The 13813-nt window shown below is 43.6% G+C and overlaps 1 protein-coding gene across 12 annotated transcripts in view; it reads left to right on the top strand.

Annotated features, from left to right (window-relative positions):
* Window positions 1-2400: 2400 nt before the first annotated feature.
* LRCH3 (leucine rich repeats and calponin homology domain containing 3) overlaps window positions 2401-13813 on the top strand; it is a 105120-nt gene continuing 93707 nt past the window's right edge. For all 12 annotated transcript variants that reach the window (XM_039461853.2, XM_039461857.2, XM_039461856.2 and 9 more), the window contains exon 1: window positions 2401-2682. In XM_039461853.2, coding sequence (XP_039317787.1) covers window positions 2421-2682 — 262 coding nt within the window. In that variant the 5' untranslated portion in view covers window positions 2401-2420. The remainder of the gene's footprint in view (window positions 2683-13813) is intronic.

The following is a 13813-nucleotide window of genomic DNA, read 5'->3' on the forward strand; positions in this document are numbered from 1 at the left end:
TATGTTGTTATTACAGTGGGATGTATTAATACATGTAGATATAAACAATGAGGGCATATTACAGAGAACTTGGCAGAATTTAGTGTAAATGTGGAAGGTAATGTGCAATCAAATTAGATGACAATGGTGCATTTGAAAAGGTACATCTGACAACTAATTCTATAGCATTGTAGCATCAGCATAGAATATATGAATAGACAGTCATAGTTGAAATCTCCCTAAAAAAAAATAAAAAGCACTGCTCTTAAATAGCTTAATATCTTTTGAAGAATAACAATGTTAGGAAGCCTAGTGTAACAAAAACCTATATATACATTGAATAAATGTTATTTGCTGGGGCTGACAAATACATCACCTGCCATTGTGACCCATGCTCATAACATATTGACAATTTATCATGGAACTTGCTGAAGTAACTAGAATGTATTAAGTTTATACAACAGTTCTCTGGGCTGCTGTTACTAAACTTTGGCACTGAGATTAAACATTTATACAACTTCTAGCATTTAGCAATTCAGGGAAATGCTGATCGAGGTTTCACTGAAGAATTGGGGCTTGAACGAGAGGATCTCTCTACACTTATTTTTCTTTTGCTCTCTGACATTAACTTTCTGATCTGTGGCCTTCATATCCTCCGTGTTACCACTATAAATAGTACCTGGATGTCTTCATGCTGATCCATCTTCCAATCTCACCTTCTAGCTTGTCCTGCTTTATAATCCTTCAGGTTTAACTCAAAACCTAGTTTATCCATGATATACCTTTCTTTTCTCTGAACGCGGAAGCCCCATCACTCAAAGCCGTTTTTTGCTGGCTCATTCTCGAATTGGCCTGTCTGGATTCCACAATTTATTTGTAATCTTCTAGGAAAAGGATTGTATCTGACTGCCTCTTCTATTTCCCATAGTAAATACCAGTTGATTAATTGTTGGTAAAGTTTACATCATAAAGCAGAAATGGCTTCTTCAGTAAAAGAGACTGAAGAATATGCTAGAGACTGGTTGTAATATCAGTGAAGCCTAGTTGGTTTTAAATGAAGTATTCTACCCTTTCATTACTTGAGTGATTTCAATTTAGAGCATCTCTTCGGTTCTACCTTTAATTCCCACATTTAGATTACGGTCAGATCATTTTCTGTTCCTCAGTTTTGGTTCCAGACCAACATTTTACACTTTAATACTAACCTTGCTTTATCCAACAACAATGAAATCTTGCCTAAAGGACAAGTACTGTTAAAGATATTTGTATTATTTTCATTAAGAAGAGCTATTTTATAAAAGGGATGGATGATATAAAATATTTATATAACGTTTTCAATGAGAATTTTGAGCCCAATTAGCACATTTGTTTTTCCCTCCAGCAACCATAGTTAAGTCCACCAAATCATCGAGTAATACAATGAAGTTGGAAACGGTTTGGGTCGTATTCCAGAGGGGCCCCTCCTCTCACCGTCCAAGTTTCTGGAAGCGACAGTGTTAAGAAAGAATCCTGCCGGGCGCGGTGGCTCACGCCTGTAATCCCAGCACTTTGGGAGGCTGAGGCGGGTGGATCACGAGGTCAAGAGATCGAGACCATCCTGGTCAACATGGTGAAACCCCGTCTCTACTAAAAATACAAAAAAAAAAAAAAAAAAAAAAAATACAAAACATTAGCTGGGCGTGGTGGCGCGCGCCTGTAATCCCAGCTACCTGGGAGGTTCAGGCAGGAGAATTGCCCGAACCCAGAAGGCGGAGGCTGCGGTGAGCCGAGATCGCGCCATTGCACTCCAGCCTGGGCAACAAGAGCGAAACTCCGTCTCAAAAAAGCAAAAACAAAAACAAAAACAAGAATCCTGGCAGGGCGCCGTGGCTCACGCCTGTAATTCCAGCTCTTTGGGAGGCCGAGGCGGGCGAATCACCAGGTCAGAAAATCGAGACCAGCCTGGCCAACACGGCGAAACCCCGTGCATAATAAAAATGCAAAAATTGGCCGGGCGTGGTGGCCTGCAGTCCCAGCTGCTCGGGAGGCTGAGGCGGGGGAATCGCTGGAGCCCGGGAGGCGGAGGCTGCGGTGAGCCGAGATCGCGCCGCCGCCCTCCGGCCTGGGAGACAGAGCCGGGCGCCGTCTCAAAAACACCCACTTTAATGCTCAGTCTAACCCTGCGCTTCTCCGCGAGGCGGGGGAGTTTTGGGGCGGAGTGCCGCCCGAGGTGTTTCTGTAGTGGCATTTCAGGGACGCCCCTGGGACGTCAGAGCAGGGGCCGCTCCGGGTTTGCGGGGTGCGTCCGGAGTTCCCCCAGAGGCTCATCACGTGGCGGTGGCGCCGCGTCGCCCGTCCCGCCCCGTCCGGCTCCTCCCGCAGCCCCTGGCCTCGCCCACCCTGTCCACGCCCACCCGGCCGCGCATGCGCAGAGCGGCCACCCCGGCGTCGGCGGCGGGGAAATGGCGGCCGCGGGCCTGGTCGCTGTGGCGGCGGCTGCCGAGTACTGCGGCTCGGCCGCGTCGGGAGGAAGCCTGCCCGGTGCTCACTGCGGCTCGGGCTCCGGGGCCGGTCCCGGGTCTGGCCCGGGCTCATGGAGCCGCTCTCTCGACCGAGCCTTGGAGGAGGCGGCGGTCACCGGGGTGCTGAGCCTGAGCGGCCGGAAACTGAGGGAGTTTCCCCGGGGAGCGGCCAGCCACGACCTTACGGACACCACCCGGGCGGGTGAGCGGGGCGGGCGGGTGAGCCGGAGACCCGGCCACGACCTGACGGGCACCACCCGGGCGGGTGAGCGGAGCGGGGCGGGGCGGGTGAGCGGGAGACCCGGCCACGGCCTGACGGGCACCACCCGGGCGGGTGAGCGGAGCGGGGCGGGGCGGGCGAGTGAGCGGGAGACCCGGCCACGACCTGACGGACACCACCCGGGCGGGCGGGCAGCGGGGACCCGGAGCCTGGGGCGGCGGGGAGGGCCGGGCGGGGCGACGGTGGCGTTCGTCTTTACGGAGAGGGAAACCCGCGCCCCGCCCTGTGGGATTCGGGGTGCCCGGCGGCCCTTCCCGGACGGGAACGCTGCGTGCGGGGCCGCGGGGCCGTCGGGGAGGGCCGGATCTCGGCTGCGTCCGTCCGCATCGGACCCGAGCGCTGGAACGTCTTTCTCCGCCTGCGTCTGGGTGACTTGCAGAGTAAACGCATGTGTAGAAAGAACCAGAACCGCCCTCCTGACCCCCGTCAGTGTCCTCTCCCCGCCTCAGCTCCGCCGAAAACAAAAGCTGAATTAAACGGCTTGGAAAAGATGATTGCTCTTCCTTTTTAAAGCATTCCTTTGCGTTCTGGATATTTTCGAACACAGGAAAGAGAATAAGAAACTCCGCATTCCTTGGTTTTTGGAGTTGCAGGGAGCGGTGTCTGGTGCCCGAGCTGTTCCGTTTGCGGTGCCGTCCTCACCGCCCGCTGCAGCCTGAACCTCCCGGCCCCGGGGATAGCTGGGGCTGCAGGCACGCGCCACGACGCCCAGCTATCTTTTTGTGTTTTTTTTGCAGAGACGAGGTTTCGCCGTGTTGCCCAGGCTGGTCTCGAACTCCAGGCTCAGCCATCTGCTGGCCTCAGCCTCCCGAAGGGCCGGGATTCTAGGCATGAGCCACCGCGGCCTGCAGTACTCGGTGTCTATTTTAAAATCTCAGATTGAGCACATTTTCTACGCTTTGCACGCATTAAAGGTTGATAGGTATTACATACGATTCACTCATTTTGGAAAAGTAAACAAATCACGAAACTATTCTTTCCAAAGAAACTTTTGCTGTAGTATAAAATAGAAGAAATTAAATGCCTGCTCATTTAATCTCTTGTTGGAAACAGTTGAACTGAATATTTTTAAGTGAATTACGGTTTTTTGCTAAGGTTAATATGAGCGGCCACTTGCCTTTTGTATGTGTTCGGGTAGACAGCATCTCAAATTATCACTCATACCCCAAATTTCCTGCTTCTGTTTAGGAGATGACTATATTACCGTATGGTGATTTTGTATTGGTGTGAGTCATTGCAGTGTTACTACATCAAGCCTGAAGCTAAAGAACAAACTGATTACAGGAGTCTTATCTAGCTCAGTATCTCACGTGCTTTTAAGTAGTTCTAGGAGCAACATGTTGAGTCCTTAAGAAATGTTTTATTGACCAAGAAAATCCAAGTGCATTTATGAAGAAACGTAGTAAGTAATACCAAAGAGGTTTTTCCTTACTATGTTCTGAATTTTTAAGTATGGTTTTGCCCACACTTTAATCGTTTCTTTATAAACCAAATTTTTTGTTGGTTGACTTTTTATCTGGCCAAAGAGTGTAAAAAAGAAAATAAAAAGATTACAAGGTATTTTATAACCTATTAGACTAGATTCATTTCTAACATGTAGTAATATCATTTATGAAGTATAAAATCTTTGGCAGACCTTGTTAATTAGTTCAAAAACTCAATCTGAATTGTTTTAAACAGATAATTTAATGCTGATGACATTATTTATTGAATATTCACTATTTGCAATTCATTGTGTTAGGTATTTTGAAATATATTACCTTTTTCTTTTTTTTTTTTTTGAGACGGAGTTTTGCTCTTGTCACCCAGGCTGGAGTGCAATGGCGCGATCTCGGCTCACCGCAACCTCCGCCTCCTGGGTTCAGGCAATTCTCCTGCCTCAGCCTCCTGAGTAGCTGGGATTACAGGCACGCGCCACCATGCCCAGCTAATTTTTATATTTTTAGTAGAGACGGGGTTTCACCATGTTGACCATGTTGGTCTCGATCTCTCGACCTTGTGATCCACCCGCCTCGGCCTCCCAAAGTGCTGGGATTACAGGCTTGAGCCACCGCGCCCGGCCTATATTACCTTGTTAATTGCACACAACAATTGTGGATTAAATATTATTGTCCCCACTTTACATGTGAGGATCACTTAGAGGAAGTCATACAGCTGTTACCACTATATAGCATTATTGGTAAAATTTCAGCCCAGGTTCGTCTAACTCTGTTCTTTCTGCTATACCATGCAACCTCTTTTTAAGTAGGTGTTGCTATTTCTGTTTTTACTGGTGGTGGAAACCAGCATTTAGAGATGTTCAATAATTTGCCCAAAGATCTGTGGCTAAAGGACAGAGAAGGGGGCGTTAGCCAGGATTTTAGTCTCATTTGAGGTGTCTCCAAAAGCCACAGTCTTTTTTTATAGCAGATACTTTGATTAATTCGGGAACAACTTATGGTAGTTACTAGGTATGCATAGACCTTATAGAAAATTTATCATTGCTAAAGACTTGGATAGAGGAAAAAAAAAGAAAATTTAAAGCCAAGTAAAATTATTTGAATGCTGACATATAAAAGTTGCCTCACATACTGTTCTTTCATAATGTATAACATGTACATGGTAGAGCTGTTGTCCTTCGAATATATATCCTAGGAAACAGCATATATTACCCAATCAGTTAGACATGATTTTGAATTTATTGGGAATGTTTTCTTGAGACTTTCTCTGCTGTTTATTTTAAAAGGTTAATCTGCCCAGGCCCGGTGGCTGTCACCTATAATCTCAGCACCTGGGGAGGCCAAGCCAGGCAGATCACCTGAGATCGCAAGTTCTAGACCAGCCTAGCCAACATGGTGAAACCCCAACTCTACTAAAAATGCAAAAATTATCTGGGTGTGATGGTGGGCACCTGTAATCCCAGCTACTTGAGAGGCTAAGGCATGAGAATTGCTTGGACCCAGGAGGTGGAGGTTGCAGTGAGCTGAGGTTACGCCACTGCACTCCAGCCTGGGTGACAGAGTAGATTGTCTCAAAAAATAAATAAATAAAAAAGATTAATCTCTTAGAAAAAAAAGAATATTTGGGAATGGGCGACTTGATCAGTGGACAAGGGCAATCTTAGAAGAAATCGCGGAAGTCTTCTTAGAACAGAAAGGATATAACTTGGATTTGGGCAACCAGAAACAAGAAGGAAAGCTATTTTAGGCAGTGGTCTCAGCATGCAAAAAATTTTAGAGTATAAGGGACATCAGTTAATTTTGCCAGTCCATCATTCAATCCCTTCTGGCAACAATACTCCAGTTTTCCTAAGGAACCAACCCTCTGAGTTATATGAAATGCACCCTGACATAGCGTATGCCAGTGGCTCAGGCCTAGCTAATAATATACAGTCCATTGCTGTGGCAATAGTGATTGTTCAGAAGTGGGCACATCTTGCAGTCAGCACACAATAGTAACTGAATTTTTTGTGTACTATTGAAAAAGAGGCATGCTTTGAGCTCTGTGGTTGCTGAGAGAATAGGATATGAGCCTAGAATTTACCAATAAGTAGAAAGCAAAGTCAAAAGATGGGAACAGTAAGACCAAGTTCTGGTGTCAGTGTTTGTATCTTTGGGTCACCCGCCATTCCTGAAGTTAGTACTACCTCTGTACTTTCAAATTATATGAGCTAATAAATTCTCCTTTCTGCTTAAGGTGAGTAGATTTTTTTTTTTTTTTTTTTTTTTTTTGAGATGGAGTCTTGGTTTGTCACCCAGGCTAGAGTGCAGTGGCGTGGTCTCGGCTCACTGCAACCTCCACTTCCCAGGTTCAAGCAATTCTCCTGCCTCAGCCTCCTGAGTAGCTGGGACTACAGGTGCCTACCACCACACCTGACTGATTTTTGTATTTTTAGTAGAGATGGGGTTTCACCGTTTTGGCCAGGCTGGTCTTGAATTCCTGACCTTGTGGTCTGCCCACCTCAGCCTCTCAAAGTGCTGGGATGATAGGCGTGAGCCAGTGGGCCCGGCCATAAAAAGGTCTTGACTAATACAGTGAAACTGCTCATGATGATATTGTGGCAAGACCAATTTGGTCAAAATAAATTACTGGATTAGAGAATATAAGAGCTGCCTTTCACATATGAGGAAGCTAGGTCGCTGATAGGGTTAGAGACAAGTCAGCATTCATTCTGCAGACATTCATTGGCTAAAGGACTTAGGCAGTCATCAGTGCACAAAGAGGACTCCCTGCCGGCAAAGAACTCAGGGGATCTAATGGGGAGATGGATAGGTGGGAAGATTTTTAAAATTCTGTCATAATAGCGAAACTTTTATGTTTTAGGCATTATGCTATGCAATGTAGAAGAAACAAAGATGAGACCTTATGAATATTTTTAAATCTAGTAATTGCTTGGGTAGCTGCATAATAGTAGAAAACTGTGAGGGAATGAAATCCTGGTAAACTGAGAGCATATTGAAAAATGAAAATGTACAAATGCTGATTGAGTTTATTTAAAAAATAAAGGACAGAAGGAGTCCCAGATAACTCTTAAGCCTGTAAAACTAGAAAGATGGTAACGCTGTTGCTTAGAATAGTAGCTAACATTTATTAAGGTCTTAAAATATTTCAGGTATTGTGCTAAGCTCTGTGTGTGTGTGTGTGTGTGTGTGTGTGTGAACAAAAACAACCATAGTGAGTTGTAAATACTGTTTTTGACCCCATTTTACATGTGAGAAAATTGAGGCTGAGGAGATTAAATAATTTGATCAAGGTCTCACAGCTAATAAGTGACAGAACTAGGATTCAATTTCTGATACATTTGACCCTGAAATTTATGTTCTTGATCACTAATCATACTGACAAGTTTGGTTCCTATAATTTCTTTGGTTTGCCTGATATCTTTGAAGGATTTTAGCATATCTAGTGAATCGTGTGGGGCAAATAGAAACAAATAGAAACTAGAGCTTTAGAATCTAGAGTGACACGTTGGGAAGTCAAGGCGCGTGGATCACCTGAGGTCAGGAGTTCAAGAGCAGCCTGGCCAACATGGTGAAAACCCGTCTCTACCAAAAATATAAAAAAGTAGCTGGGCTTGGTGGTACATTCCTTTAATCCCAGCTGCTCAGGAGGCTGAGGCAGGAGAATTGTTTGAACCCAGGAGGCGGAGGTTGCAGGGAGCTGATATGACACCATTGCACTCCAGCCTGGGCAACAAGAGCAAAACTCTGAGTCCAGAAAAAAAAAAAAAGAAAGAAAGAAAATCTATGCTCAGAGCTATTGGGGGAAGAAAAAAAAATAGAATGTGGAGTGAAGTTAAGGTTACGGAATAAATTCAAGAGAGTCATAGAGTTTGTATGATTCTTGGAGGAAGGACGTAGAGAATGGGAAAGGTAGGCACTGACAACTGGGGGAGATACCAGCATTTAAAAAAGTGTAGAGAGGAATCAGTCTGGGAAAAAGCAAACAAACAGAAAAAAGATTCAGTAACTAGGCCTATACTAGAATTCATAGAATCCTAAAACTAGGCCAGGCTCAGTGAGTGGCTCCTGCCTGTAATTCCAACACTTTGGGAGGCAGAGGTAGGCAGATCACCTGAGGTCAGGAGTTCGAGACCAGACTGGCCAACACAGCAAAACCCTGTCTCTATTTAAAATACAAAAATTAGCCAGGTGCAGTGGCTGGCTCCTGTAATCCGAGCTACTCAGGAGACAGGTAAAGGAATCACTTGCGCCAGGGATGCACACGTTGCATTGAGCCGAGATTGCACCACTGCATTCCAGCCAAAAAAAAAAAAGAATCTTAAAACCAGAAGGAACCATAGTAACCTTCTAAGTTATTTCGCAAATGGGAAGCAATCTGCAGCTGGATGCAGTGGCTCACCCTGTAATCTTAGCACTTTAACACTTTGAGAGGCTGAGGCAGGTAGATCACTTGAGCTGAGTTGGAGATCAGCCTGGGCAACATTGCAAACTTCTCTCAAAAAAAAATACGAAAATTAGACAGTTGTGGTGGAATGCGCCTGTAGTTGCAGCTGTTTGGAAAACTGAGGTGGGAGAATCGCTTGAATCTGGGAGATTGAGGCTGCAGTGAGTGAAGATCACGCCTGCGCCAGAGCTCTCCAGCGTGACCAACAGAGTGAAACCATGCCTCAAAAAAAAAAAAAAAAAAAAAAAAAGACAGAAGCAATCCCAGATTAAATGATATCCTTAAGGTTATATAGTGAGGTGATACTGTTTTACAGAAGGCAAATAAGAGTCATAGTTGAGGCCTGAAGAAAACTCTTGAATGAAATACAGAAAACAAGAAACCAAAGACTCAACACTGGAGTAAAGCCTGCAGGTGAGAGCAGGATGCAGTGGGGAGGTGGACGAAGATTACACAAAGGAAAAAAAGGGAACGTTGACGTGTAGCGGGTGAGCCAAAGTAATGCAGTGTTATTGGAGCTATGAGAACTAAGATTTTCAAGAAATGAATACTTTCTAGGTAAGAAGAATGAAGATTGCTAAAATGCCATTTAATTTTCCAAAGAGGCAATCTGTAACTCACAAAATTAGTTTCATTAGTCTTGGAAATACGGACTAGAGTACTAGGCCTTAATTTGAGATTGTGTTTTTTCCTGGATCCTTATTTATACATATTTTGTAACAGTCACAATATATTTACTACAAATTTTTCTAGAACTGTGCTGTCCAGTATGGTAGCAACTAGCCATAAGTGGTTATTAAAATAAAAATTAGGGCCAGGCGCGGTGGCTCAAGCCTGTAATCCCAGCACTTTGGGAGGCCGAGGCGGGTGGATCACGAGGTCAAGAGATCGAGACCATCCTGGTCAACATGGTGAAACCCCGTCTCGACTAAAAATACAAAAAATTAGCTGGGCGTGGTGGCGCGTGCCTGTAATCCCAGCTACTCAGGAGGCTGAGGCAGGAGAATTGCCTGAACCCAGGAGGCGGAGGTTGCGGTGAGCCGAGATCGCGCCATTGCACTCCAGCCTGGGTAACAAGAGCGAAACTCCATCTCAAAAAAAAAAAAAAAATTAGACCAGGTGCAGTGGCTCACGCCTGTAATCCCAGCACCTTGGTAGACTGAAGACGGGCAGATCACAAAGTCAAGAGATCGAGACCATCCTGGCCAACATGGTGAAACCCCATCTCTACTAAAGAATAAAAAATTAGCTGGGCATGGTGGTGTGCACCTGTAGTCCCAGCTACTCAGGAGGCTGAAGCAGGAGAGTCACTTGAACCTGGGAGGTGGAGATTGTAGTGAGCCGAGATATCTCTGCCACTGCACTCTAGCCTGGCAGCAGAGCGAGACTCTGTCTCAACAACAACAAAAAATTAAAATAAAATAAAAAACTTGGTTCTTCATTTGCACTGGCCACATTTCAAGTGCTCAGGAGCCCCATTTGTCATTTTGGACAGCACCTTGGACAGACCTACTCTCTGTCATATCAGACAGCACAAGTAATAAAACTTTTTCGTCATTGCAGGAAGTTGTACTGGATAGTGATGTTAGACTGTCCTGGGATTTTTTTTTTTAAAGGGAAGGGTAAACAGTAGGATGGTTTCTTTAGGAGAGGTGAGAAGATGAACCATAGATGACCATAAAACCAATGTTGAGAGTTGATGTGTGGCAGTAGTGTTGGGGCCAAGGATTTCCTGGGTTCCAATTCCTTTTACAGTGGCTGTATTTGGGAGCTGGATGGTTAACGTTACTTCATATTACAACATAAATTATGTCTTTTAAGTAGTAGTATGGTAATGCACATATTTATTGTTCTTTTCAGTTTATTTGCGTAATATTCCAGTTGTGCCTGCGAAAAATGTATGGTCAGCGTGGTAATTCACACAAAGGAATACTATTTTGAATTCCTGAAGTAGCCTGCAGTGTCAAATACAATGCAACTAATTTTAGAATCAAACTAGTCCTAAAAATTTAAAGCATTTTCTTACTCACCTTTTTTTTTTTTTTTTTGAGACGGAGTTTCGCTCTTGTTACCCAGGCTGGAGTGCAATGGCGCGATCTCGGCTCACCGCAACCTCCGCCTCCTGGGTTCAGGCAATTCTCCTGCCTCAGCCTCCTGAATAGCTGGGATTACAGGCACAAGCCACCATGCCCAGCTAATGTTTTGTATTTTTAGTCGAGACGGGGTTTCACCATGTTGACCAGGATGGTCTCGATCTCTCGACCTCGTGATCCACCCGCCTCGGCCTCCCAAAGTGCTGGGATTACAGGCTTGAGCCACCGCGTCTTACTCACTTTTAAGTTTCTTCTTTGCTCTTCACAATTTCTGAATTTTCATTGTTTAAAGGAAGTCTTAGATCTTGGATTTAAACTGGTTTATTTTAACTTATTTCTTATTTAAAAACTGGGTAATAGATTTTCCTATTAAAAACAGGTTTTTGCCTGGGCGCAGTGGCTCACGCCTGTAATCCTAGCACTTCGGGAAGCCGAGGTGGGTGGATCATCTGAGGTCAGGAGTTTGAGACCACCCTGGCCAACATGGCAGAACCCTGTCTCTACTCAAAATACAAAAATCAGCCGGGTGTGGTGGTGTGTGCCTGGAATCCCAGCCCCAGTTACTTGGGAGGCTGAGGCAGGAGAATCGCTTGAACCCAGTAGGCGAGGTTGCAGTGAGCCAAGATCGACACCACTGCACTGCAGCATGGGTGACAGAGCGAGACTCCATCTCAGAAAAAAAAGAAACAGGTTTTTAAAAATGATTTTTATATCATAGAGAGTGGAAAGTAAGATTTCCAATAAATGCAACAGATTATATCCAAATATATATAGAATTTCTACAAACAAGAAAAAGACAACCCAGTAGAAAACTGAGAAAACACTTGAACTGGTACTTTACTAAAGAGGAATTCCAACTGGCCCATAAATATTTGAAAAGGTGCTCAACCTCATTAGTAATCAAGAGAATGGAAAATAAAACCACAGTGGGTACTACTTCAAAAGTTGGTAATTCCAAGTACCGGAAAGAATGTAGAGCAGTGGAGACACTCATACGATGCTTGTTGGGAATGTGAACTGGAATATCAACTTTGAAAATGATTTGGAATGATCCAGTAAAGTTTAAAATACACATAATCTATGACCCAGAAATTCCACTCTGAGATATATCCCCTAGAGAAAGTTATGTATATGTATACCAGGATATATAGTGTGTATAAAACTGTCTATAGCATTATTCATATTTGACAAAATAGAAACAACTTAAGTGATGATCACCAGTAGAATGGATAAATCAATTGTAAATTTATATTATTTCACAGCAGTGAAAATGAATGAGCTATAACTATATGCAGTTGCACGAATGAACCTTAGAAACATAATGTTGAGAAAGTAAAGTATGAAGCATGATATATACAGTACAAATATATTAGTAAAGTTCAAAAACAAATATGTAACTGCTAAAAGTACAAAGAAAAGGAAATAATTACCATAAAAATCAGAATAATGGTTACCCCTAGGGGAGAAGGAAAAAGTTGTGATTAGGAAAGGGAAAGGGGGCTTTGTGTTGGGAGTCAAAGAGAGATTTCTGAAGTATTGGAAATATTCTCTTTCATGACCTAGGTGGTGATTTTATGGTTGTTCATGGTATGCTTTTAAAAAATTGAATTGTACATTTGTGATTTATTCACTTTGTGTTCTACTTTTGTTTAGGCTAACCTCTTCATTGTTAACTCATGTGTTTCTCATAGCACCTCTTCTTTTTGACCATCTCTTTTTAAATTCTCTTCCTTTCTATCATCCCTCCTCCCCAGTTAGGCAATTTTATTGCTTTTCTAAAACCCTGTGCACATTTTTCTACTGTCACACTAAACAATATCATCTTTTACTAGATTTGCAGCTTCTTGAAGGAGGTATATTAGTTTTCTGTTGCTAAATAGCAAATTCTTACAAATTTACCAGTTTAAAACGGCACCCATTTATTACCTTATAGTTTCATAGCTTAGCAGTCTGGACTCAGCTGAAGTTAAGGTTTCACAAGACTGAAATCAATGTGTTGGCAGACTGGCCTCTTAACTGGAGGCTTTGGGAAACAGTTTTCTTCCACGCTCATTCAAGTTTTGACAGAATTCTGTCTTTGATTATAAAACTGAGGTTCTCATATCCTTTGTGGTTGTCAGCATCAGGGCACTCTCAGGCCCTGGAGGCAACCTGCGTTCTTACAGCATGGCCCCCTCCATCTTTGAGCCAGTCAAACACTTCTTGTGCTTCCAGTTTCTCAAACTTCCTCTGCTGCTACCATCCAGAGGGTTCATGTGATGAGACTGGGTTTACCAAGATTGCGCCTCTTTTGATTAATTCTAAAGTCAACTGATTAGTAAACTTCATTACATCTGCAAAATACCGTCTTCCCCATAAGGAAGATATTCAGATATGATATTCACAGTTCCAGGGATTAGAGTGGTGTCTTAGTCCATTTTGTGCTGCTATAACAGCATACCATAGACTGAGTAGTTTACAATGAACAGAAACTTGTTGGCTCACAATTCTGGAGGTTGGGAAGACCAAGATCAAGGTGATGGCATCTAGTGATGGCCTTCTTGCTGTGTTATATTTTGTTGAAGATTTTTGTATTTATATTCATCAGTGATAGTGGCTTGTAATTTTATTTTGTGTATCTGGCTTTGTTATCAGGGTAATGCTGGCCTAGTAAAATGAGTTTGGAAGTATTCCCTTCTCTTTAGTTTTTTTTAAAGAGTTTGAGAAGGATTGTCATTAGTTCTTCCTCATATGTTTGGTAGAATTTAGCAGTGAAACCAGGGCTTTTCTTTGGTGAGAGACTGTTGCTGATTCAATCCTTATCCGTTAATCTGTTCAGATTTCCTATTTCTTCATGATTCAGTCTTGGTAGGTGGGATGTTCCTAGGAATGTTCGCATTTCTTCTGAGTTACCCAGTTTGTTGGTGTATTAACTTTTGAGTATTTGTTGAATGAATGGATGGATAAATGAGAAGGTGTGAAGAAATGATTGGGAGCCTGTTCACTTTCATAGCTTTGGAAATAGTGACAGCTGACTGCTGTATAAAGTAACTGGTTTTACTGGGGACGCTAGAAGTTTCAGTTGTACGAAGAAT

Source organism: Saimiri boliviensis, chromosome 9 (genome assembly GCF_048565385.1).
Source record: "Saimiri boliviensis isolate mSaiBol1 chromosome 9, mSaiBol1.pri, whole genome shotgun sequence".
Classification (NCBI taxonomy): Eukaryota; Metazoa; Chordata; class Mammalia; order Primates; family Cebidae; genus Saimiri; species Saimiri boliviensis.